At 38.8% G+C, this 27524-nt stretch overlaps 2 protein-coding genes and 1 pseudogene across 3 annotated transcripts; all 3 read right to left on the bottom strand.

Moving 5' to 3' along the window:
• Window positions 1–1908: 1908 nt before the first annotated feature.
• LOC309489650 (myosin heavy chain, fast skeletal muscle-like) lies at window positions 1909–14360 on the bottom strand (annotated as a pseudogene). Its single transcript, XR_014211731.1, has 32 exons — window positions 14306–14360; window positions 14059–14151; window positions 13758–13945; window positions 13488–13606; window positions 13242–13391; window positions 12987–13157; window positions 12597–12893; window positions 12433–12497; window positions 12255–12342; window positions 12071–12188; window positions 11881–12004; window positions 11640–11776; window positions 11279–11534; window positions 9910–10152; window positions 9628–9804; window positions 9385–9530; window positions 9211–9301; window positions 8738–9127; window positions 8536–8662; window positions 6163–6281; window positions 5754–5952; window positions 5484–5667; window positions 5221–5388; window positions 5005–5129; window positions 4592–4900; window positions 4253–4456; window positions 3064–3189; window positions 2805–2975; window positions 2589–2693; window positions 2404–2499; window positions 2165–2287; window positions 1909–2023 (listed from the first exon to the last, which is right to left on the bottom strand). The product of XR_014211731.1 is annotated as a myosin heavy chain, fast skeletal muscle-like (transcript).
• Window positions 14306–21992, bottom strand: LOC309489663 (myosin-1-like). Its single transcript, XM_082158534.1, has 6 exons — window positions 21966–21992; window positions 21783–21819; window positions 15199–15417; window positions 14961–15104; window positions 14720–14876; window positions 14306–14417 (listed from the first exon to the last, which is right to left on the bottom strand). Exons 3-6 carry the CDS (start codon window positions 15403–15405, stop codon window positions 14389–14391), a joined length of 537 nt encoding a protein of 178 aa, XP_082014660.1. The 5' UTR covers window positions 15406–15417; window positions 21783–21819; window positions 21966–21992; the 3' UTR covers window positions 14306–14388.
• Window positions 18634–19348, bottom strand: LOC309489687 (uncharacterized protein; the record flags this gene model as incomplete). The annotated part of the gene is made up of 2 exons (XM_082158547.1): window positions 18634–19105; window positions 19206–19348. 2 exons carry the CDS (start codon window positions 19346–19348, stop codon window positions 18634–18636), a joined length of 615 nt encoding a protein of 204 aa, XP_082014673.1.
• Window positions 21993–27524: the final 5532 nt, after the last annotated feature.

Below are 27524 nucleotides of genomic sequence, written 5' to 3'. Positions count from 1 at the left end.
GATCCAACGTATGGCCCTGGATGTGAGTAGAGTCACTGATCCACTGAGATAAATTAAAAGCGTCAATGAGATTAAGAAAGTCATGTGATAGGGGGTTTGACGGACAGCAAACATGGATATTAAAATCGCCTACCAATAGAAAGCGATCGTAATTAGTGGCAATATTGCCAACCAATTCAGTGAAATGCTGTATAAAGTCCTTAGAAGAGTGTGGAGGACGGTAGATCACCCCTAAACATACAGGACCATTCCAGTCTAACTGAAGAAACTGAGCTTCAAAACTGGAAAAGGCCGTTACAGGGACCAATCGACAGCGTGCAGAGATAGAGTTCTTTAAAACTGTTACTATCCCGCCACCGCGTCCCTTCAGACGAGGAGAGTTAAAAAATGTACAGTCAGATGGGATCAAATCAGCAAAAGGAGTTAGATCACCAACCTTTATCCAGGATTCCGTAATGAACATAAAATCCAAGTTGTGAGATGAGTAAAAGTCGTTTAATAAAAAGGTCTTATTCACCAAGGAGCGAGCATTTAATAATGCCATCTTCGGTGGAGAAATAATAACAGGAGATGATGTTGCGCGTTTCAGTACGCGCAGATTTCCGTGAGTTACTCCCCGTCTTCGAGAGCCGAGGCCGATTCGGTGGAGACCGGCACGAGAAACAGGACGAAGCCACCGGTAGATCAAGTCCAGTGGGCGCCAGATAGCAGAGCCACCGGATTCGTAGGTAGGATCCAGGAGAGAGCCAGCCCGCAGACGAGCTTTCAGCTTCACGAGATATCCTCCACGGTTGCCTCGTTTCCTCCTACGCTTTCTTCGCGGGATGTTGAGGGGCCACCGGCGGATACAATCTGGGATGACCGTTTGGAAAGACTCATTCGTATTGTCACAGGGCCAGGGTCCAGCCAGGATATTCCTCCAGCATCATTTGGGCAATGTTCTCGTCCAGCCCGCTCCAAAAAAGGTCCATAAGCTGGGATTCATCTAATGGTGCTAGATGACAGCAAGTCAAAAACTTCTCCACATACCCTTCGATAGACTGACTGTCCTGAAAAATGGAGCAAAGCACTTTCAAAGGATCCTTTTTACCTCCTGCTAGATCCATATTTTGGTCAGTTGTTCTGTAACGTTGCTGAGGGAAGACAGGCGAAGACGAGGATCTAAACGCAGGGTATTTTAATAAAATAACAAGAAACATGGAACTCAAAGAACAAAAGAACAAAACCTTGGGAATCACAGAGAGATACAACTATTACACATACAACAACTGACAAAGTAACAAGTGAAACACAAGGGCTATAAATACACAGGGACCAACAAGCTAAACAAGATAACAAGGGGGTGTGGCTAATTAGAAACACCTGGGAAGACTAATAAACTAGAAAACTACAAAGGACTACAAAACATGGCACAGAACAGGAAATAACAAGTCACACACAAGACAAGGGGAACACAAGACAGGAATCATGACAAGGAGGAGGACTATTATTCTGTTGAGAGGAACCATAGAGAGGAACTGATGAACAACTGACGGCACGGTTTGATGTCTGGTTGACCAATCAGCGGAAAAATGGGCGTTTCATTCCCGCTCAAATGTAGAGATGAATATTCAAGCTGATTGTTTTCAACCCCAGAACGTAAAAACGAAATATCAAGCCAAAATCTTTCTTTTATTTAAATGATAAATGAAAAAGGCACAGTGTTCTATATTTCTTTCAATATTAAGTAAAAAAGTGAATGTTCGGAAGATATCGTGTTATTCCTGACAAAGCTATTATGTACTTTAATAACTTTAGAAATATTTCAGTACTTAAGTGATAGTGTCATTATTTTGATCAATTCATTATTTTTTATTTATTTGTGAGTAACATTCCTCTAAAGATCACTCTAAAACAAATGTTTGCACATGGTAAGGACAGATTTATTTCAAAAAGAATTTTAAAAGTAATTCTAGAGAACAATCATATTATATGACTTCAGTAGAGGCTCCCTTTGGGTTTGGGGGTTTCACTCTTCTTTGGCCTAAAACAAAATGAAGCACATTCATAAGTCATGTAAGTAATCAGTATATTTTCAAGAATAAGCTGAATACTACATATGTTTCTACTCTGTAAATGTGGGAACACATCTACTGAGTACAGACTCTGAAATTATGCAACTGACCTTTCCAGCATCACGGCTCTTTACTCTGAGCTTGTTGACCTGAGACTCAGAAATGTCAGCACGCTCCTCAAGCTCATGCTGCACCTTCCTCAACTTGGACAGGTGAGTGTTGGCTTGCTCCTCCTAAAGAGTACAATTTTTACCATGCTTGTTAACTAAGCTGTGGAGAAGCAGTGATATCTCACCAGTAAATAAATGACTAATTAATTAAAAATCAATGGGTAAAAATATATACATACCGCCTCCTCAGACTGCCTCTTGTAGACTTTGACCTTCAGCTGCAGCTTATCAACCAGATCCTGAAGTCTGTTGATGTTCTTCTTGTCCTCCTCAGTCTAAAAACAATTGCATAGATTTATTCTAAATATTTGACTATAAATGCATGTATGAATGACTCAATGGATTTAGTCAGACATGGTCATACCTGATAAGAGAGCTCTTTCACTCTCCTTTCATATTTGCGGACACCCTTAACAGCATCAGCTCCACGTCTCTGCTCAGCTTCAACTTCAGCCTCAAGCTCACGGACCTTTGATAGCACATACAAATTCTCAGACAAGTACAAGTGTAGTCATTGGGAACCTGAAATAATGCTTTAATTTTTAAATGATGTTTGTTGTGATCCCTTAAAAGTTCTCACCCTGCTCTCCAACTTCTGGAGTTGTTTCTTTCCTCCTTTCATGGCCAGACTTTCAGCCTCATCCAGACGGTGCTGCAGGTCCTCCACTGTGACCTCCAGATTCTTCTTCATCCTCTCAAGGTGAGAACTGGTGTCCTGCTCCTTCTTCAGCTCTTCTGCCATCATTGCAGCCTTTTGCATTAATAAAGAAAGTCATTAGATCCACATTTTTCAAGTACGGAAACATCTTTTGAAACATTTGGCAGCTACTGTTGCTCACATCAGTGATGGCCTTCTTGGCTTTCTCCTCTGCATTTCTGGCTTCCTGTACAGTGTCATCAACTTCACTCTGGACCTGAACAAGGTCAGCCTCAAGCTTCTTCTTGGTGTTCAGGAGACTTGTGTTCTACAAAATTAAAAGCAATAGTTTAACCATTTTGAAAGATGCTCTCAATTTCCTTCATTGTAAGTAGGGATTCTCCGATCAGTATTTTTGCAGCCGATCCTGATCATTACATAAAATGTAAGCTCTCTGTTGACTCCTTTCACCCTGAAAGGCATTTTTAATGATTTCACATCTAAGTGGCATACTTTTTCATGCTTGACATGATTATTAGAAAGTATACATGACATGTCATAAAATCAAGTTTGAGCTTGTTCACAATCATGTCAACTGCATCTGATCCAATTTCTGTGTTGAAATCTCAAGCAATCAAAAGTTATGGCATTTAGAACCATGGTAGCCTTTTATCAAAAGTCCCAAAACCTCTCCAACCAAGTGATCTGAGTGTTTTACTGAACATAAGAACTACTTACATGTGTAAATGCCACAAAGCATACAAATATTTATAATAACATAGAATAAGTAACAAGCAATAAGATCCCGAATGATGACTGATGATCTTCCAGTGCTGTTTCAGCTGTGCGCTCCAATTCTATGGCACACAGTAAATCTCCTGTCAATCTGAGCGATCAAAACAATCAAAGTGCGCTCCACATCATCTCTACCCACCATACCCAAGATCCAGTTTCCATTTTTTGAAATTTCAAATAACAATGGAAAAACTGCGTCATTATCGCAACATGATCAGATCCTGGAAGTCCTATAGCTTTAGCCAAGCAGCATGTCATGTTACTCCATAAGGATTTTCTTAAGAGCTACGCATCATGTTATGTTGTGTGGGCTCATTTGAATCGAGACAGCCTGTTCTCAATAAAGATGTGTGATTTACTATTTTACTAATGTTTCGCGAAATTGCAAAACAAAACGTGGCACAAAAGCCTCATCTGTATACTGTTTACATGTTTACAACATTACTGTTTACCATTTTTATGGTATTCTGTCAATAAATTGCGGTCGGTTTGTGAAATTGGCCAAATTTAGTGACTACCGATAGACTATCGGCCGATACCAATCTGCGGCTGATCGATCAATGCATCCCTAATAATAAGAAACAAAATGCCCTTGCCTGAGAGTGCAACAGCCCAACACGCTCACTGATATCCACCAGCTCTTGTTCAGCCACTTTGCGGCCTCTCTCTGTCTGCTCCAGAGCAGCTCTCAGCTCCTCAATCTCAGCCTGCATCAGAGTGTTTCTGCGCTCCACCATGGCCACCTGCTCCTTCATGTCTTCCTGTCCTCTCTGGGCATCATCAAGGTGCAGTTGGGCATCCTGAACATAACAATAGCTTTAGAATGAGCTTTCGATGTGATTTCTGCTAGGCTGTACTTACCATACTGTTATATTATTTTTTTTTTTAATATCTGAATGCATCCCAAAGTAAAAAAGAAGAATTCCTATGCATACCTTGAGTTGTCCCTGAACGTTCCTGAGCTGTTTCTGGGCCTCAGCAGCCTGGCGATTGGAGTGGCTCAGCTGAATCTCCATCTCATTAAGGTCTCCCTCCATCTTCTTCTTGATTCTCAAGGCATCATTCTTGCTCCTGACTTCAGAGTCCAGAGTGCCCTGCATGGATTCAATGACTCTCTGGCTGCTCCTCTTGATCTGCTCCATCTCCTCATCCTTCTCTGCAAGCTTCCTGTCAATCTCACTTTTGACCTGATTTAGCTCAAGCTGGACACGAAGAATCTTGGACTCCTCATGCTCCAGGGTGCCCTATGAAATATAAAAACAACATGTAATTTCAGAATTAAAATAATATTTAACAACACAGTAAAATGGTTCTAGCAAGAATTCCATATTGATCTCCAGATACTCACTTCAGCCTCTTCCAGGGCAGTCTGAATCTCTGACTTCTCAGTCTCCACTGTCTTCTTGGCCTTTTCCAGTTCATGGATGCTCTTACCAGTCTCACCTAACTGCTCTGTCAGATCTGAAATCTCCTCTACAAGTTATAAAGAAAATATTATCAACATAAATATATTGTGAATCACTACATCTAATTAATAAGTCGCTTTGGATATCTCGAATCTTACGCTGCAGATTCTTGTTCTCTCTCTCTTGAGGGTCTCCAGCTGATCCAGACTCTCCGCACAGGAGTTCTTCATCTTGAACAGTTCAGTACTGAGTGAACGAGCCTCTTTCTGGGCACCTTCCAGCCCTGCCTGACCTTCCTCATATTTCTGCTTCCATTCTGCCAGGACCTTTGGTCCAGATATTTCAGGGTCAGGTTTCATATGTAACATGTTGAACAAAGCCCATTCTGGCCATGCTTTTAAAAAAGAGAAATTGATTGTACCTTGTCAAAGTTTCTCTGCTTCTTGTCAAGGTTGGCAGCCAAACCATTGGCTCTCTCCACATCAATCATGAGGTCCTCCACCTCACCCTGGAGTCTCTGTTTGGTCTTCTCCAGAGATGCACATTTAGAGTTTACTGCCTCAACTTGTTCCTCTGCCTCTTGCAGACGCTGAGCCAGCTTCTTTCTGTTACATTTTTTGTAACATTTAGTCAGAAGATGCATGCAATTTCACAAATTATTAACACATATCACTTCTTTTGATGTTCATACTTGGACTCTTCAAGCTCCTCAGTGCGCTGGATGGCATCAGTTTCATATTTGGTTCTCCACTGAGCAACCTCACTGTTGGCCTTTGACATTCCCCGCTGCAGCTCAGCCTTTGCCTCCTGCTCTTCCTCAAAAACTGCTCACGGAGCAGGTCGCAGTCATGACGAGCTGATTGCACAGCATGGGCCAGTGCGTTCTTAGCCTAAAGGACAAAGTCACATAATATTTACATTAATTCATTTAGCAGACACTTTTATCCAAAGCGACTAACTAATTAGCAATACAAAATGTGATAGCTTTATTGTATTACATTAGCTTTGTTGTATAGTGTTGTGTTAATTTTTTTGCATTATATTAGCTTTGTTGTGTAGTAAGTGGAAATTATGTGTTTGTTTTCATTATGCTATATTACCTTAAACTCCTCTTCAATATGTCTCTTAAGCTCCTCGATTTGCTGAGTGAAAGCTTGTTTGCCTCTGGTGAGCTGAGAAACCAGAGCCTCCTTCTCTTCCAGCTGACGGCCAAACTCACCTGTATAGATTTAAATTCACTGTGTCAGATTGTGCTGTCTCTATCAGTTACTATCAAAACAAACTCTTTGAAAGCAAAATGTAAATAAGTGGGTTTTCGGTAACACTTTATTTTACGGTGCCCTTGATACAGAGTAATTACTTAATTAGGTACTTAGTAATAGACGTTGTAATAACATGTAACAAAATGTACTTAACATGTAACTAAGTTATGGAACAGCCTGTACTTACAGATTGTAATTACACACATGTAATAGGCAGCTACTGTTACACATGTGTAACAAGCCGAGTTGGATGAGGTTTATAGATACACATGAAGTACACTTAAGTACATTCTTGATACACTTTATTTTACGTAGCTTATACCTGTGTAATATTATGTAATTACAATGTAATAAGGAAACTACTGCATGCATTTAAGCTGTGAACTAGTGAGTTAAATCAAACTAAGGCAGAGAAAGATAAGGTATGTATACACAAAGTACACTTAAGTACATTCTTGATACACTTTATTTTACGTAGCTCATCCCTGTGTAACATTATGTAATTACAATGTAATTAGGAAACGACTGCATGCATTTAAGCTGTGAACTAGTGAGTTAAATCCAAGTAAGGCAGAGATGGATAAGGTATGTATACACAAAGTACACTTAAGTACATTCTTGATACACTTTATTTTACGTAGCTTATACCTGTGTAATATTATGTAATTACAATGTAATTAGGAAACTACTGCATGCTAGAGTTCTCAACGGGCCTGAAAATTACAACCCGACCCGACCCGGCCCGTGGTTTTTAAAGCCCGGACCCGATGTAACCCGACACATCAACTTGAATTATCTGCCCGAACCCGCGTTTTTTTTCGTTTTTTTTTTCTTCATACACCTATTATCATGACCAGCAGACGGGAATTCAAATCAACCTTTAATGTTCACGCCTTTTAACAATACAAACAATAAACACTTTCCAGACCTCTGATTTTCCCACTCCTGTAGTAGCGACGGTGAATTCACCTGCGGCAAGTTTACTTTTCACCAACTCCATCTTCTCCAGGCTAAAGGCTTGCACGCAGCGGCGTCAGGTCTGCCCCCACCCCTCTCCATGATGCACGTTGCACGCAGCAGCCAGACTTTCTTTACGGTGAACAGCAGCGATGATTAATAAAAAATTGTTTGTTGTTGTTGTTTTTTTCACTGAGCGGAAAAGATTAAGCCCGAGGTCCGACCCGACCCGAGTCATTTGCTTATATTTCCGACCCGAACCCGGACCGAACCCGCGGGTCCCGTCGGGTTTGTCGGGCCGACCCGACCCGTTGAGAACTCTACTGCATGCATTTAAGTTGTGAACTAGTGAGTAAAATCAAACTAAGGCAGAGATGGATAAGGTATGTATACACAAAGTACACTTAAGTACATTCTTGATACACTTTATTTTACGTAGCTCATCCCTGTGTAATATTATGTAATTACAATGTAATTAGGAAACTACTGCATGCATTTAAGCTGTGAACTAGTGAGTTAAATCAAACTAAGGCAGATAAAGATAGGGTATGTATACACAAAGTACACTTAAGTACATTCTTGATACACTTTATTTTACGTAGCTTATCCCTGTGTAATATTATGTAATTACAATGTAATTAGGAAACTACTGCATGCATTTAAGCTGTGAACTAGTGAGTTAAATCAAAGTAAGGCAGAGATGGATAAGGTATGTATACACAAAGTACACTTAAGTACATTCTTGATACACTTTATTTTACGTAGCTTATACCTGTGTAATATTTTGTAATTGCAATGTAATTAGGAAGCTAATGCATGTATTTAAGCTATGATCTAGTGGGTTAATTCAGATGGATACCATTTGTAGATACACAGGAAGTGCACTTTAGTACAATCTTGATACACTTTACTTTATGTTACATACAAGTAATGTGTATGTAATATGTAACAGACTCGGCTTGTTACACATGTGTAACAGTAGCTGCCTATTACATGTGCGTAATTACAATCTGTAAGTATAGGCTGTTCCATAACTTAGTTACATGTTAAGTACATTTTGTTACATGTTATTACAAAGTCTATTACTAAGTAATTAATTAAGTAATTACTCTGTATCAAGGGCACCGTAAAATAAAGTGTTACCGGGTTTTCTTCTGATAAGACTCAGAAATTCAGTGCTATATATAATCTTAATACACCACTCTCAGTTACTGTTGGAATACTATTAATTTATTCATGATTGTCATTAGTTACCATTTTCAGTTTGAAGTCTTGCTCTATGAGCACTGAGGTCATTTAACTGGCGGATATTCTCATCATTCTTGGATTTTATTTCACTAAGTTGGTCCTCAAGTGTGCGGCACATCTTCTCAAGATTGCCCTGCAAATACAAAAGTCATTAGATAATTGAAAAACTTCAACATGTTATGTATTCTTTAAACATAAAATGTCCTACTTTTCCTTTGGCAACAGCTTCCATGTTGCTGGAAAGATCGTCAATCTCCATTTTGAATTCGCTCTTCTCTTTCTCAAGCTTCTGCTTGACACGCTGCAGGTTGTCGATTTGCTCTCGCAGCTCAGCCACACTGTCTGTCTGCTTCTTGCGGAGGGCAGCAGCAGTAGCTTCATGCTGGAGGGTGGACTCTTCGAGATCACAACGCAGCTTCTGGAATTCAGCTTCATGCTTCTTATTCATCTCGATCTGAGCAGCAGTGGCTCCTCCAGCCTCCTCAAGCCTCTCACTGATCTCCTCAAGTTCCCTGGAGAGATCAGCTCTCTGCTTCTCAACCTTGGCACGAGCAGCACACTCAGCCTCGATCTCTTCCTCCAGTTCCTCAATGCGGGCCTATGGTGGCAAGTAGTTAATTTGATTTTTATTGTTCTGCATTTAATTATATTGATCGTAATGTTGAAATAATCTCCAAATACCTGAAGCTCCTTGATCTTCTTCTGGAGTTGAGCACCCAGAGATTGTTCATCTTCTATCTTGCTAAGCAGCTGGCTTGTTTCAAAGTCTTTCCTGTGGGTGTTCAACAATAAGTGGTTTGCAAAACAAAAACAAAACTTAAAATAATGTTTTCAAAGATTTTATGCTTTAATTACTTTTTTATTTTCTCCTCTGATTGCTGCTTGTCATTCTCCAGGTCCATGATGGACTCTTGGGCTAATTTCAGGTCTCCTTCAAGCTTTCTCTTGGCTCTCTCCAGGTCCATGCGGAGCTTCTTCTCTTGTTCAAGGGAACCCTCAAGCTAAAGGACAATGATAAATAAAATATGTTCACAGCAAAAAAAAAAAAAAGAAAAGCTAATTTGATGAATTAATAACATGTTTAGATTATCAACTCACATCATCAACTTGCTGCTCAAGCTTTGTCTTGGATTTGGTCAGGGTGTTGACTTTGTCCTCCTCGGCCTGAAGATCATCCAGTGTCTGTTGATGTGACTCTTGGAGGGCTTTCTTCTCCTTCGTAAGCTTGGCAATGCTCTCATCCTGAGCTGCCATTTCCTCTGTCAAGTTCTTCACCTGTGTGATTTTTGTTCCAAATAAGCTTATATTTTACACTTCATTTTCTATATCAACACATAAAACAGAGATTAAATCTAATCTTAAACCAACTCAATCTCCAACCTTATTCTCAGTGGCATGTTTCTCCTTCTCCACTTTAGCCAAGGTGAGCTCCAAGTCATCAATGTCTTTCTTCAGCTCAGAGCACTCATCCTCCAGTTTCCTCTTCTTGGCTGTCAGTTCAGCATTGATTTCTTCCTCATCCTCCAGTCTCTCAGTTGTCTCTTTGAGTTTAGCTTCAAGCTGGATTTTGCTTTTGATCAGACCCTCACACCTCTCCTCAGCATCTGAGAGATTCTCAGATTCCTGTTAAGAAAATAGGTTGCAATATCATTGGAAACCACATTGCTCATTTTAACGTGTCAGACTGCAATCATATTGTGTGTGAAGAAAATCTCTCTTGTGTTAAATTTAGGGCAAGTTAACGCGACAATAACGCTTTAACAGTTTAAAAAAAATAGTGATGTTAATGTAGGCTTTATTTGATGCTATGAATCACCCATAGGTCAAGCCAGGGTTGCCAGATCTACGATTTTTCCCTACATCAAACATTATTTGTAGCTCCTCCCGTCCAATAATAGACAAAATAAGTATATTCTTTCACTTTAATATATCTCGAAAAACATGCATGAATCTCAGAAGGTATTCTGATTTCATATATATATGAAAGATACAGTATACAACTTACTGAAATCCGTATCATGACTCATAATCACTCAATCTGTGTTTCAACCGCGGAAAGATGTCAATAAAACAGCTTGTGAACAATATCACTTAATGTTACATTTACCTCAGGAAAGTTATCAAGTTGTCACTCACAGTTTGTTAGTTAGCTATAAAAACACTAGAGAAGAGCTTATTTACTGTTAATTATATATGTACATTTGAATAAATTCGCCATGAAGTGTATATGAAAACTACCTTATAACTGAGTTGTACAAACATTTCAGCTTTTATTTGAGTGTAAATAGCCTATTTACATTTACATTTACATTTATTCATTTAGCTGACGCTTTTATTCAAAGCGACTTACAATTGCTATATATGTCAGAGGTCACACGCCTCTGGAGCAACTAGGGGTTAAGTGTCTTGCTCAGGGACACATTGGTGTCTCACAGTGGATTCGAACCCGGGTCTCTCACACCAAAGGCATGTGTCTTATCCATTGCGCCACCACCACCCCTATTATATCTGGATATAAATAGCAGTTGAATATAATAGCTCTGTTGTTAATTTAAAATTATAATATTATAGTGTACCAAATGAGAAGGTTCTCTGTATTGTTTGCAGCATTATTTGGGAGCGATTTTTTTTCCTTAAGAAAAATCTAATTATTGGTGTCAGTACTGGCATCGGCCGATATCGTTCTGAATAATCAGCTATCGGTATCAGCAGAGAAATTTATTATCAGTGCATCTCAAAAAATACTCACAGATGCTACTTGTAGCTGTAGATAATTTTTCTCTTGCAGCAGTGATACCATATTCTCTTCAAGTTCCTTCTTTTTGGCTTCAGCCTTGGCAAGATCTTCTTTGTATTTTACAAAGTCCTCTTTCATGTTTGCCAGCTCTTTCTCAGTTTCGGCACTCTTCAGTAGAGGCTTAACCTTGTAGTAAACCTTCATCCATGGCCAGTGTTTGACATTCATGAATGAACGGATGTTGGATTGGATGGTGTAAATGGACTCCCTGAGAAAAATTCATCATTAAATGCCATAATCATTATAATTATATAAATTATCATTTGTTTCCACAGTTATTGTTGATGTCATCTTTACTAATGACAATACTCACCTCCTTTCCATCATCTTCACAAATTCCCTCCTCATCACGTAGCCACGGCAGAGAGCCTGAGTCATTGTGACCAGAGCAGCCAATTTCTCATCACGCATCTCCTCAAGAGTACCCAGAAGACCAGCTTTGAAGAACACCTGAATTTATGTAAAACAGTCAATCAAAAGATATTGATTTAACCTGTATAAGCTAAATGACCATGATCACCGAATCTTTGAAATTTGTAAAGCTAAATATGAACCTTTGTGGTTCCAAATCTGTACTCATCATGATTAACGTCGATGGATCCCAGGAGTTTCTCACTGGCCTTCTTGTTATCCATAAACTGTCCCTCTGGGATAACACTGGCATTCAGCACCTTGTATCTATGGAAGATGGGAAGATTTATCAAAATGATTTGTTGTGAAATGTAAATGTGGTGTCATTCATACCTCTGTTTGAAGTCACCATAGAGGATTCTGCTGGGGAAGCCCTTTCTGCAGATTCTGATACCCTCCAGAACACCGTTACACCTCAGCTGGTGGATAACCAGGAAGTTCTCCATGAGACCTATAACAAAGTTTACACCATTAACCATTGAGTGGCAGAATATCTGTAAACTTTTTAATACTTTACCTGGAGTCTTGGACTCATTGGGAATCAGGCAACGCACAAAGTGAGGGTGAGTGCTCCTCAAGTTGGTCATGAGTTTGCCCAAGTTCTCCTGTGAAGAATAGAAAAGGGTTACCATGCTTTGTATTTCTCTTTTTCTTCAAATACAGAAATATTGCTGTGAGGTCATCTCTATACATACCCTGAACTGGGAGGAAACAGTCTGCATGGAACCACCCTTCTTCTTGCCTCCTTTTTTACCAGCCTCTATTGAGATAAAAATACAAAGGAACATGTATAAATGCAAAAACAAGAAAGAAAGTGCAAAGCTAAATCAAAGTTTTGTTAAATAGATTTTTTCTTTACCCTCAACAACAGGTGGGTAGAGAGTAGCCAGCAGTTTGACAGAAGACTTCTGGTACAGCTGCACAGCAGACTCATTCAGTGGATCCTTGTTCTTGTCCAGCCAGCCAGAAATGTTGTAGTCCACAGTTCCAGCGTAGTGAACCAGGGAGAAGTGGGCTTCAGCCCTTTGACAGGCTTTGGTTTCTGGAAAGCATTGCTCTTGCCAAGATGCTGATCATATAACTTGTTCTTGAAGGAAGTGTCTGAAGCCTTGGGGAACATGCACTCCTCTTCAAGGATGGAGAAGATACCCATGGGCTGTTTATAAAAGAATGTTGTTTAAGATTTTTAAAATTTTAAGATTTCAAGCATAGAAATTGGAAATGAATAAGTTCATAAACCAGTAAAAACCTTCTCAATGAGCTCAATGCAAGCAGCCAAGTCCATGCCGAAGTCAATGAACTCCCAAACAATGCCTTCCCTCTTGTACTCCTCTTGCTCCAGCACAAACATGTGGTGGTTGAAAAACTGTTGCAGTTTCTCATTGGTGAAGTTGATACACAGCTGCTCCATGCTGTTGAACTGGATGAAGAAACAGAACCATTTACTGACTTCTGAATATCACTCAATGTTCCATTAAAAAATAGATAAAATAATCATTCTTACATCAAAGATCTCAAAGCCAGCAATATCCAGCACACCAATGAAGAAGTTTCTTTGTTGTTTTGTGTCCAACATCTGGTTGATACGAATGACCATCCACAAGAACATCCTCTCATAGATAGATTTGGCCAAGGCGCTAACAGAGTTGTACACCTGTAAGTAGAATAGAGTGGATATTTCATTCTGCTTCTGCAGTAATTAGCCAGAATTTGAGGTTAAACACATGGCATGCTGGAAATGTTAATATACCTGTGCCACAGTCTGGCCTTTGGTCACAAACTCATTTCCGACCTTGACTCTGGGGTAGCACAAAGCCTTCAGCATATCAGCAGAGTTCAAACCCAGAAGATAGGCAACTTTGTCAGCTTCTGCAAATAAAAAAGATGCACAAAAATCCATCCCTTTTCTTGCCATGAAAACTAAATGAAAACCACCCTTTTCTTTGTGAAAATAGAAATAAGGATCTCTCCATTCAAAGCACTGCATGTTATGACACATATTAGTACAATTTAGTCTCACCCTCTGTGCCATCAGGCTCAGCCTGCTCCTCACGCTGCTTCTGCTTGAACTTCATGTTGCCATGATGAAGCACTGCTCCAGTGAACTTGTAGATCCCCATTTTCTCCTCATTAGTAAAGCCCAGAATGTCAATAGCAGGCACTAGCCAGTTTTCCAGTGGTGCCGAAGTGAATTCGGATAAATTTACCCTGTTTGAAACAAAATGGCACAATACATAAATAATCTCTTTATATAAAACTCTGTATAGAAAAATCCAACACAATTGACTAACTTTATTGTAAATAAAAAGTGGTTTACTTACAAAACGAGAGGAGTTGTCATTTCTCACAGTCTTGGCATTACCATAAGCCTCAAGCAGAGGGTTGGCAGCAATGATCTGGTCCTCAAGAGAGCCCTGTGATGTTTGAAGGGTTTTCAGTTATTTTCAGTTATTTTCTATTTAATGACTAAACACTATTTATAGGCACTTCACAAATTCACATATCATGTGAGATCAGTGTAAATCACCATCATTCAAAATAAAATGTATGTAGTTTTATATATCATACCTGCATTTTGCCAGGAGTATCTTTCTTCTTTTCACCACCTGCCACTGCAACAGTGGCAAAGTACTGGATGACACGTTTGGTGTTCACAGTCTTTCCAGCACCAGATTCTCCACTGGTTTATGAGAGATTATAGAAAACAGAAGTTTAAAAGACATTTAGACTTTTCAAAGTATATTCAGAAGTTCATTCGTAAATTCTGTTTTGTAAATATCTCCATATAGATTTGCCATTTACATTATACTTAAATTTTTGTCATGGTCTGAGATTAAATGAAAATACTTACGTAATTAGGACAGACTGGTTTTCTCTATCTGTTGATTGTAATGTGTAAAATATCCGATAAATATTTCTTATATTAACATCATCAAATTCACCGTAATGAATTCTATAGAATTCAATTCCATAATGTCTTACCAGTCAGCATGAACTGATATGCGTTGTCAGAGACAGAGAAGATGTGGGGTGGGGCCTCCATACGCTTTTTGCCTCTGTAGGCAGACACCACTTCTGCATCATACACTGGGAGCCACTTGTAGGGGTTCACAGTTGCGCAGAAGAGTCCAGAGTAGGTCTGAAATGAGCAGAGACGTGGTCAGATTGCAACAACACAGACCAAATTAACTTAAATGCTTTTCTTTGTTGTTTCAGAACTTACGTAGATCATCCATGCAGCATAACGCTCTTTGAGGTTATACAGCACAGAGGCTTCATTGAGATGGGTCATCATGGCCATGTCCTCAATCTTGTCATACTTGGGAGGATTCATTGGGTAGACGTCATCTTCCTTTACTGTTCTCTCCTTTAAATTTGATAAATTAGATATTAGATATAAAAGAAAACAATGTAATAAGTAATTTAATGAGCATCTACATCAAGTAGAAATTAAAACTTGCCTCATTAGTGTCAAGCAAAATAACTGTGGCTTTGCCACCCTCTTTGCTCTTGACTGTTCCCTTGAGGTACAACTCTTTGGCATCAGCCACATAGCAGGCAGTCTTGGCATCAAACGGTTTGTTCTGAGCCTCAATTCTCTCCCTCTCAGGCTTACGAAGGTAAACGGCAGCCTTGCCATAAACGGCCATCTCAGCGTCCGTACTCATGGTGGCGGCTTACTAAAATTTGGATAAGAAACATTGACATGCTTTTTGAATCAATAAAATAAGTCTTGATAATCAAACATACTGTCCACAAACAGTATTCATAGAGGGTCTCATGTAGTTAAGGTCTTTAGTATTAAAGTGAAAAGGCCTATTCAAATGTAAAAAGTGTGAACACAATAGTCCTTAATTTATGGCGTCTCTAATTAAATCATCTGTCACAATATGCATTTTGTTGATACCTTATAATACATAAAAAACTGCATTAACAAATGAAACTAAACTTTTTCAACACTTGTTTTTTTGTTTCAGTTATGTACCACATGTTACATCAGTTATATACCACAGTGTCCATATTTATAAAAAGTGTCAAGAGTCCCTCTTAAAATCTGCCAATAGACAAGTATAAAATTCGGTAACACTTTATTTTGATGGTCCCTTTTGAACGTGCTGTTGACTATAAGTAACTTTGCAACTATATGTCAACTAACTTTCATTGGAGTATAAATAGACTGTCTGCTTAATATCTGCAAACACTTTATTGTGATGGTCCTCCAACAGACACTCTACTGACTATAAGTAATTTTGCAACTACATGTCAACTTAATCTAACCCTAACCCTACCAGTCTATTAAAGGAGCTGTATGTAGTTTTCAGCGGCCTCTAGCGGTGATGTTTCAGATTGCAACCAATACGTTTACAAGCGCGTGCATGCTCGAATTTATGAGCGAGCACTGTCTGTGGGTACCGGCCAGACTGAAACGCAACACACCGGAGAAAGCATCCCACAACATGCTGGAAACTCAGGTAAACTCCCACTGCAACGTTACAATAATAGGCTCATTTTTATCAGCTTGACGTTGAAATGCTCCATGCTCGTACCATGATAAGTATGGAACCCTATCAACCGTGCCGAATTTTGCCAGCACCACTTCACATTTTCTTCAGGAAATGTACATTCTAGGCTTGTAGATAAGGTTTCTCCATGATTCAAATGCCCTGCCGATGTTGATCCTTGTTTTTTCACGTGAAGTTCATCCGATTCACGTTTGGCCTTACGAGCTTCAGCAGAAAAAACTGTGTGTTTTGTGTGTTTATCAATATGTGGAGATTGTGTTGGAGTCTGTGACGTGTTGTGCTGGGAGCAGGTCGTTTCTTAGTGTTATCAGACATGTCATAAGTTGCATAAGTCAGAAGTCCATGTCATAAGTTGCAGTGTCGTCGCTGTTGAGTGCAAAGTCAGTTGGCTAGACTAGGCGAGAGGCTCGGGGGCGAGCATGTAGGTGACGTCACTGTATTTCGCAGTAATTCCGACCCGGCACCTTCTCATAAAAATAAGAATACTTGCTTTCAGAGGTAATAGCAAAACCCGCAAAGTGGATCATTTTAATGTGAGATTACAACCCCTTCACACACAGGCAATAAAAAAAGGATTCATTTTAGTAGAAAAAAATACATACAGCCTCTAATGAGAAATACTTAACTAACACTCTAATGAGATTTAGTAGACATGTAGGTGCAACGTTATTATAGTCAACAGAATGTGTTAAAGTGACCATCAAAATAAAGTGAAACCTAAAATTCTTATGTAATTTATCAATAAAAAAAAACAGCACATCTGCGATAAACTAGAGTCTACATGCATCTGAAAACATGCAAATATTCAGTGGTGGAAAGAGTACTAAAAAACTGTACTTAAATAGCCCGTTTTTGGCAGCAGATTTCGCTTACGGCCATACCACTTTGAGAACGCCCGATCTCGTCTGATCTCGGAAGCTAAGCAGAGTCGGGCCTGGTTAGTACTTGGATGGGAGACCGCCTGGGAATGGCTCATGACCCCCCCAAGTACATATCCTCAACCCTGGGATCGATCGAAAATGATCAAAAACGGATGGTGCCATCTGATGGTCAACGTCCTGAAGTGTTATTTACAGAAATGGTCATGTACAAGGTCTAGTTTATTGAAATCCACTTGTCTGCTGAATGTTTTGTTTATTATTTTCATAGTTTGAGTTGATGTAGCTGATGAGATTCATATAGTCAAGTGGAAAAGTGTGCAATTGTTACATTTTTGGGCTGAATTAAGAAAGGGTGTAATGTATCAGTGCCCTCTCACTTTGTCTGGAAGACATCAGAGCCGTTCACAGAACTCGTTGTTGTGACCACTCAGGGGGTACAGCCAGCGCACAGTGGGGTGTATTCACACCTCTGGTAGTGACGGAGAAGAAACAAGGACTTCTAATTGCTTTGATGTTTTTTGTTTTTTTTTACACTATCCCACCCCTTCTGAAACCCAAGCATACAGAGACTCCAAAATACTTGAAATACTTTTACAACTTTTATTTTTCACCCAGAATGTGTTTCATTTAAAAGACAATGCATGAAAACACAAGTGAAACAAGATCTGTTTGGTTTAAAGCTCGCTCACCACGACAAGGTACAGATCTACGAGCGAGAACACGAGACAAGACAAGAGACAAACATTTACTACCATTTGCAAACATTTAGTTAAACATGGAGATGACAGACATACAAACATCACAAGGACACGCACACATAAATAACATTAATAACAATCAAAAACACTTAACAATTAAAAACACAAACTTGTACTTAAGATAAAAATTAACAATTGGTTTGTACAGGCCAAAGCCCAATAAAGAACAGGATTATCCAAAGACTCAGGTCACCAATCAACAAATAAAGGCTCAAGCCATTCCTGTCTGTTACATTTTGTGTGTGTTTTCTTTGGTAAACTTTTGTTAAACATGAAGCAGACAAAGACATACAAACATCACAAAGACATGAAGCTGACAAAGACAAACAAACAACACGCATGACAAAAACACAGATTATCTGAACATTAACAACCACTAAAGGGTATGTAAACTGATTGTGTTAGATCAGACCTGATTAAGGTTAAAATGATTGAGGTTAGATTAGCCTTGATATTGAACATAGGCCAGAACATGTTTGTATTAAAAAAAAGATACCACAAAGTGCATTTTAACAGCAACGTAAATAATAATAAAAAACAAACACAAGAACATTCTTAAGTAAAACTGTAAAGTGCATTTTTTGAACTTTTTAACTATATAAATAAATAGATTGTACTTGAAGCACTTTGGAACACAAACAAACACACAAACAAACACAAACAAGCCTCTTTCTCTCTCCTACAGATGGCACAGGAGAAGTGGCATCACACAGGTAAGTTATTTACACAGTTATTTACACAGTTCTCCTCTTTTCCAACTCCGCATCCACCACACTTTTAAAGTGTTCAAAGCTGTCATACACCACATTGTCAAACCCAGAGGTGGTGGATTTCCTAGTGGATGGACAGTAGGAAAATATCTTCTGGGTGCTTCCAGCCACTTTGTCCTTGGAAGGTGTGTACCTCTTCCGCTGTCCACCACAATTAGGCACGTGGCAAGCCCCACATGGCCGCGAGGACTTGTTCGGCATGAATGCCTTGACTGTTGGTGCAGGAGGTACAAAGCTCTGGCTGTACGATGGCCCACGAAACAGGACGGAGGGAGCCTGTGGCTGTGCGGGGAGAACCAGCAGTATGGGTGCTGCCGACACAGGGGGTGGTCCATAGGTGGGCGCAGCAGGCTTTGGCCGAGTGGAGGAGGACGACGCCGTGGGCTGAACGGGCTGGTTCACAGGAGGCACAGGCTCTGGCTCTTCAACAAATAATCTGGAAATATAAAATACACATGTAATAAGTATTGATATGATGTGTGTGTTATTTGCTTTCCACAGCCAACAGGTGAAACAAAGTGCTTATGACAACTTACCTCCGCTTCTCACCACGCCTTTTTCCAGCCTCGTGATGAACGTGCTGGTACTGGACCTGAGGCCGGTCTGGCGGTGGGAGGGATGTTGGCAGCGCAGGAGCTTCCGGGAACGGTGCGTCCGACAGCACTTTCAGGTGAGGCATCACCTTCGGCAGTACCGTCGCCCCGTAGTTAGCCTTTTTCTCCTCCTTGGCACCGAAGGTCGAGATGGACTTGGCGTTCAAGTTGGGCAGTACCTGCCGTAGAGCTCTGGGTTACCGTTCCTGACCGCCTGGACCAGGAGCATCATGTTCAGTTTATAGACGTGCTGGAGAGGCAGAAAGCACACCCTGTTTATTTTCTTTATTTTACAAAAGCACAATGTTTTGATTTGATTGTAAGTGGACACATACAAAAATAGACATATCACAGATTCTTTTTTTCATATTTCTTTTTTCTGTATGACAATAAATGACGGAGTAATTTAAGTTTATTGTGCTAACAGTTACTATGTGAAGAAAATCCAGCAAAACGCGCCGGCGCGTCCACACAGTAGTAGTACATTCTTCATGGTCTCAACATGTAAAATCAATAGTCTGGTCGCATTTTAAACGCATTTCAGAGAGATCAAACCTAGCTATTTTAATGTAAACAAGCGGTGCTTGCCTAACGTTAGCCAATTGGTGGCAGAAAATTAGTGTCAGTACGGCGCTAACGAGATATTATCATATCAGGCAAATTATCCAAAAATATATCGAGTTTCATTCATTACTTAGCACATAATTATACCAAACGTACCTGAGAGTAAAAACAAAACAGTCCAATCGGTCATCAATAACGCCACGCTCACACAGCTAGATGACGTTTTCCGATCCTCGCTCAATGATTGGTCTGTTTTGTCTTAGTTCACGATACTCCTACAGTACATCCTACGTCATACATGTGTCACAGTATGTGTCACCGCACTCTTTTGGCGCAAGTCAATTTGCGTAGGATGCCTCTGGCGGAAGCTAGTTATTTTAGATTATAAAGTTATAAATATGGGTATTTTTCAAAAAACCATGGCTTCGCTTCCGAAGGCCTTTATTAACCCACGGAAGCCGTGTGGAATGGAGTATTTTTTTTTATCATGAATGGATGCACTTTTTGGGGTTTTACATTTTTTCCAGCCATTCACTCCCATTATAAAGCCTAGAGGAGCCAGGACATTTATATTAATTAATATAACTATTCGTCTGAAAGAAGAATGTCAAATACACCATGACTTGAGAGTAAATCATGGGCTAATTTTCATTTTTGGGTGAACTAACCCATTAATGCAATGCTAATCAACATAGCCTGTATTATAGAATTTAATAAAATAATATATTCTCCTACATGAAACCACAGAAGTGATTTCAAGTAATTTTGATTTCGAAGCAAAACATGATATTAAACTCATAAATTGTAGTTTTTGATGGTATGTTATGCAAACATACTAGCTTTCCCTGTTGTCAAGAGCAAATGTTTTATTACTAATCTTTAAAAGTAAGTCCAGGTAAGATCATTTGAATCATTTCATAATTGAAAGCAAAGAAGGTTAAGTGAAAGGTCTGATAAAAAAAGAGATGTAGTATGAATAAAAAAGTGCCAGTAAAAAATAAAATAAAAAATAAGTGGGGTATGGTTAACATGTAAAATTAAATGCTCTTTTTTTTTCCGTTGTACCGAAAATGTGCTGGGAGCCGACTATTGCTATAGTAACGAACTACACTTTTACATGCATCTGATTGACAGATAAATCATGCAATCTCATTTCACTGTTGTTGAGGGTTTTCAGCTTTGTACAAAGTTTGCTTCGTACATTTAGTTTAATTGTATTGTTAAAGAAAGCGAGCTTTATCTTTCAAATGAACTGTGTTCATGTGTTCAAGACACTTACATTGTTCTTGCTCCGTGACATGCAATAACGGTGTCCATGTTATGAGCTGAGTTTTTTTATTTACTTCAAATGCTCAGTGCTCTGGTAATATCAATGGGATGACCCATTTCAGGATTTGCCATAATTAGATTTTAAAATCAGAATATGAGCATAGCTCACACTTACATTCACTAAAATATGGAAACGTTAGCGATACAGATTCTAAACACGAGCGCCAGTGATTGAATGTCAAAGCGCGGTTTGAACGCCCCGCCCCCCAGCTGAACTGGAAGTTTTGATTGGTTTTGCACCCGAGTCAGACCTGTCTGTTATTGGCTGAAGCGCTTTCAGAACTGTCTGTTATTGGCTGAAGCGCAGGGCTGAGGGCTCAGCCTCCACCGCACGCAGTAGTTTGAAAAGTGTTTGTGAAATGTTAGCTCGCCCTGTAGCTCCGTCGGCATCAAAGTACTCTGTACTTTTGGTGAAAAATAAATGTAGCGAAGTTGAATACTTTATTTTTATTCTACTCAAGAAAAAGTAAAAGTACCACAATTTAATTATACTCAAGAAAGTAGAAAAAATCGAAAAATCTACTCAAGTACTGTAACGAAAGTATTTGTAATTAGTTACTTTCCACCACTGCTAATATTCAACCACGTCTTTTTAATGCAGTAATGCAGTGTGTTGCTACCACCTACCTTCCTCCTTTTGAAGACCAGATGAAATTTTAACACCCTGTAAAGGAATTCAATAATAAAAAAACTACATTTAGGCATATATGGTAATAATATCTTTTAAAGACTTTTTCCTGTCATATCAATTAACTTAGTAGAAACTCATACTAATAACAACATCAAATGCAAAGTATTTCAGCTTCTTACCACAAGCAGGAACTCCTCTAGGCTCCTATGAGACTGGCTGTGCTCTCCAATTTGCACACTAAGCAGAGGCTATAAATGGATAAGCTTTAGAGTCCTAATTTATGGTAAGAAGCTACACCTATTCTCAGTCATCAACAGATATGACATCATTTTACACATCAGTTATAGGTATCACATACATTTGACAATGCAATAGTTTGATAATGTGTCCATAATTTAAATAAATTACATGATAGTCATAGTCATAATCATATATATTTTTTTAATTTACATATTTTTAAATATCTTTTTACATTTATACTTCATAAATATTTCATTTTGAATTGATTGACAAGAAAAAAAATCTATTGATTTTAATTTGTGGGGAATTATTTTCAGTTGCAGATTAAATTGGAATAATATTAAAACAGTACTAAGAGCGGGCGCGCTCAACTCGCAAATTAGTTTATGGGTGCGAGTAATAAAAAACGTTTATCAAAAGTAAAGATGAAAAACCGCACTCTCAGGTTCTATTTTCATACATTTATTATTACCATGCCCTCACAGACGCGTTTCGGCCTAAGCCATCATCAGTGTGTACCAGAAATCACCGAAAAGATTGTTTTTTAAAAGAAACACATCACAGGTGAACCTCATTCCGCAAATCATCAGCACCTTCAGGTGCATCAAGTTACCAACATTGTGGAAACACCAGGAATAACACAACATACCTTATATAATGTCCATGTGACCCTTATGAACAATTTATACAATTTCGAATTACATGTCATGATTTCATAAACAATTCAAAGGCAATAATTCATTTAGACCATTAGGGTATACTATTTGAACTGTATAAAGAAATTAATTTCAGAATACATGGTAAATACATTTTTACATGATTTCAATGACAAATAACATGATTTCATAAAAAAACAATTCAAAGGCAATTCTTCATTTAAACCATTAGGGTATACTGTTTGAAGTGTATAAATCCAAAATGCCTCTCGCTGAAGAAGGTAACGTTCCCTATTTCCACCCCGTTGAAAAGGTTTAACTAACTCAATGCCTAGAAATTTCAAAGTACAGATATCATGTCCAAACTCATTAAAATGTCTCGCCACGGGTGACTTGATATCACGATTGCGTATGTTACTTTTGTGTTCGTGTAATCTTGTTCTTAACTCTCTTTTTGTTTTACCAACATAACAGAGCCCACATGGGCATTTGAGCAAGTAAACAACAAAGGACGTACGGCATTGAGTTAGTTAAACCTTTTCAACGGGGTGGAAATAGGGAACGTTACCTTCTTCAGCGAGAGGCATTTTGGATTTATACACTTCAAACAGTATACCCTAATGGTTTAAATGAAGAATTGCCTTTGAATTGTTTTTTATGAAATCATGTTATTTGTCATTGAAATCATGTAAAAATGTATTTACCATGTATTCTGAAATTAATTTCTTTATACAGTTCAAATAGTATACCCTAATGGTCTAAATGAATTATTGCCTTTGAATTGTTTATGAAATCATGTAATTCGAAATTGTATAAATTGTTCATAAGGGTCACATGGACATTATATATGGTATGTTGTGTTATTCCTGGTGTTTCCACAATGTTGGTAACTTGATGCACCTGAAGGTGCTGATGATTTGCGGAATGAGGTTCACCTGTGATGTGTTTCTTTTAAAAAACAATCTTTTCGGTGATTTCTGGTACACACTGATGATGGCTTAGGCCGAAACGCGTCTGTGAGGGCATGGTAAAAATAATATTAAAACAAACATATAAAGACACATTTTATATCTAATATTTTTCTCAAAGTCAAGCACATATAACAGAAATGGCCATATAAGTGACTGACTGCATGGAAGATCGCCATCCAAGCTGTCTCATAAAAAAAATACCATGAAAGTTCCCTCCCAGTGTATGAGTCTAGTGTCTATTTATACCTAATGCTTTTTATGATTGGGATGGGTAGACAATATTACTCGATGAGGGGAAAGATTCAGGAAACTGAAATGGAAACTGCTGTGTTTCCATTTTTATTTCTGTTTATTGCAATGTTTCCATATTTTAATGTTAGACATCTTTAAACTTAATTAGAAGTGGTACAATAATTTGGACTCATTCAAAGTTTATACTTTAACATGAATTTTAAGTTAACATGGAACAAATGACAAAGTATTGTTGCAATTAGTCATCACAACAGTAAAGAACGTCTAAACTCAAATGCCAAAGATATTGTCATATATGAATAAAAGGACCTGCAGGATTTTTTTTTTAATCATTGCTCATTTTAAGGTTTTAAAGACTCAATTGTATTTGATTAAAAACACTGAATTAATCTATTCAATCTTATATTTCCAGCATCACAGCCGGAGGCATTGCTTGTAGGGGGAAAGTTGGGAATGAGTACAAGGGGCCCAGAGCTTTACATAATAATTATTGACAGTAACAAATATACAATCAGGATCATAACATGAACAGGCAGACAGACAGTGATTATATCACATACAAAAAAAAAAAGAACAAAAAAAAAAGTAAGGCATGCGTGCAGATCTGGTGCCAGCCAAGCGCTGATGAGGGGGCGTCTGAAATACTGAGAGGGGGCGATCACCAGATATGCAGTGTATTCATGGGTTTCATCAGGTCCCTTTCCACAGGTGTATAAAATCAAGCACCTAGATTATGAATGCAAACTGCATTGTGCTTGATTAATACACCTGTGGAAAGGGACCTGATGAAACCCATGAATATAAGGCCTACACAATCACGTTGCCACGGCACGACAACACCACCAAAATCAATGTATGCCTGCTTAACCCACATGCTCAGCTCATTGCGACCCATTTAACGGAATATTACGATTAAAAACAACCTGAACCGCTATAAAGGCAATATAACGCTGACAACTGTGACTAATTATCAAACATTTTAAATCACAAGCAAAATATTGAATCATACCTTTAGCCTCAGTAGAGCTGCAATCTTCTCCTCGATGAGTGAAACCTCCTCAGCAGTAACTCTTTCAATTCGTCTCAGAATTTTCTACTTAGGTCATTTTCAAATGCCAGCTGGATCAAATGTGCTTTTCATCTAAGCATCATGCTGTGTCTGTGCTCAGAAAATACATTCTTCAGCATTGAGAGAGTTCTCGCACATAGCAGTCGATGTCACATGCCTGTCCTGTCTTGTGCTGCACATGGGTGTTTTGTTATTTTGGGCCATGTGCTCATGTCATTGTCTGATCCCTCCCACTTGTTATCTGATTATTGTTGAGTTCTTCCACCTGTTCCCTCCTGATTAGTTTCCCTTTATAAGTCCCCTCTTGTTTGCAGTCTGTGTCGGTACATTGTCTAATGTTTCTTGTTCCCCGTGATCCTGCAGTAAGTTTCATGTTCTGGTTTTGTTTTGCATTGCATTTACTAGTTATGTTTTCCCCCCTCGTGGGTTTTGTTTTGTGTTTGTTTTTCTTTATTGTTAATAAATATTCATTCTCCTGCTGCTGCACTTGAGTCCTCGCACCTTTTTGCACTCATCCCTACCATGACAGTCGAGGCCCCAAATGTTAGTGCGTGTTTTAAGGCAGTCAGCACCACTGGCATGGCTTGGAAAATGCTGGAGTTGTTTGAAAGAAGTTTGAACAACGTCACTTTCTTGTCCTGGCCTGTGCACTGACACTGACGTGCAACGGTGAACTGAGACTCCACCATTTTGGTGTTCGTTAAATCCAGTAGTAGTGGCACTTTCCCCGCATTCAAAAAGTTCTCACTACCAGGGTCCAGTGCATCCAAAGCTGCCATGTAGTTGCTATTACATTCGCTGAAACGCACGGACATTTCTCCCAAAACGGAGTCAATAATGCTAAAAAACTGCCGCTTGCACTCCTGTTATTTATTTATTTATTTTATTTGAAAAACAAAAGGGATAGTACATATTAATGAACATTTTCGCAAATGTAAATATGTCAGATTATAGCCTTAGGCTAATTTCCATCTGCAGACCCCCTGGCAGGTTGGTGTTACACATAAAATTAATAAATACATACAGATACACTATACACTACAGATAAGGACAAGAACAGTGATCACATCATGTTAGAACAAACAATAACAACAAGAGTGGACAACAAAGGACATATAGAAAACAGGAAAGCATCTGCTGTATTGCACAAACCACAATTTTGCACATGCCCTGACTGACCTGATATTGCACTCACCCGTATTACACTGACCCCTATTGCACAACCCATGTTATACTAACTCTTATTGCACAACCCGTATTACACTGATAATTGTATCACTTTTTGTAATGCACTAACTCTATTTTACATCTGATATATAATGATTAACTAAACATGATCACATATTTGTGTGTCCCTCAGCCACACTTTTAAATGACTCCTAAAGGTAGGAAGACTTGTGCTTTCGCTCATTGACAGTGGAATACTATTCCAGAAGCTCACTCCCTGATATGACAGGACATTCTGTGAAAAGGCAGTCCGCCTAAATGCCAAGTTACAATCACCTCTCATAGTGGCTCTAGTCACCCGAGACCCGGCAACACTGCTAGACTTTTGTTTAATAAAATCACTTAATGGTGGAGGCGCCAGACCATGTATAAACTTGTAGATTAGACAGGCTGATTTAAATAATTTGAAATTAGCAAAATTTAAAAACTTATATTTATCTAAAATTTGACAATGGTGATATGACGAAGGTTTTTTGTCTAATATTTTCAATGCTCTTTTGTAGCATACTTCAATTGGCCCAATACCAGCATGACTCGTATAGGACCAACTTGTGATACAGTACTCAATATGAGCCAGTATCATAGAGTGCAGGAATGTAATCGCTGCTGTATCCGTTAATGATGTACGAATATGTCTAAAGTTCCGTATATTAACAATTACAGTTTTCACTACTTTTTTTAACGTGTTTTTTAAATGATAATTTCGAGTCTATTAGCACTCCCAAATACTTAAATTCCTCAACAATAATTAATTCTTGTCCACCCAAGCGAACTTTTACTGCGGCCACGGTTGTTTTAGGTTTACTAAAAAACATTGATACAGTCTTTTTAACATTAAGGCACAGGCATGAATCATTCAGCCATTTTTGTAAGTAATTTAATGCTAATGAAAGCTGATGGGCTGCATCATCAGCACTTTTTGCTTGTGTAAAAATTACCGTATCGTCCGCGTACATAATCGTGTCCACATTTTTGCACACATTGGGCAAGTTATTTACATAAAGAGAAGAGATCGAAATCCGAATTGCATAGGGTGCAAACCCGGATTAGAATCATTAAGATGTGCAACAGAGTTAGCGACCCACTTTTCTGCTATCTTTGAGAAGATAGGGAGTATGCTAATAGGTCGATAATTAGCAGGGTCTAATTTATCACCCGATTTATATATTGGTATGACATTTGCCACCTTCCAACTCAAAGGGACTACTGCCTGCGTGATTGATAAATTAATCAGATGGGTCACAGGCACCAAGATACAAGATTTGTAATGCTTCAAAAGATTGGTATCAAATCCAAACACATCCCTTGCTTTAGAACTTTTCA

The sequence above is a fragment of the Leuciscus leuciscus genome (assembly GCF_965113295.1).
Source record: "Leuciscus leuciscus genome assembly, chromosome: 24".
NCBI lineage: Eukaryota > Metazoa > Chordata > Actinopteri > Cypriniformes > Leuciscidae > Leuciscus > Leuciscus leuciscus.
This window is presented reverse-complemented; position numbering and strand designations above follow the sequence as displayed.

Bases quoted from the DNA above. Each gene is read 5' to 3' on its own strand.
- LOC309489663 (XM_082158534.1), bottom strand. From the start codon at position 15,405: ATGAGTACGGACGCTGAGATGGCCGTTTATGGCAAGGCTGCCGTTTAC. The intron at 15,105-15,198 runs GCAAGTTTTAAT...TCAAATTTAAAG, and splicing joins TTTTGCTTGACACTAATGAG to GAGAGAACAGTAAAGGAAGA. The intron at 14,877-14,960 runs GTAAGTTCTGAA...TGCTCATTTCAG, and splicing joins ATGCTGCATGGATGATCTAC to ACCTACTCTGGACTCTTCTG.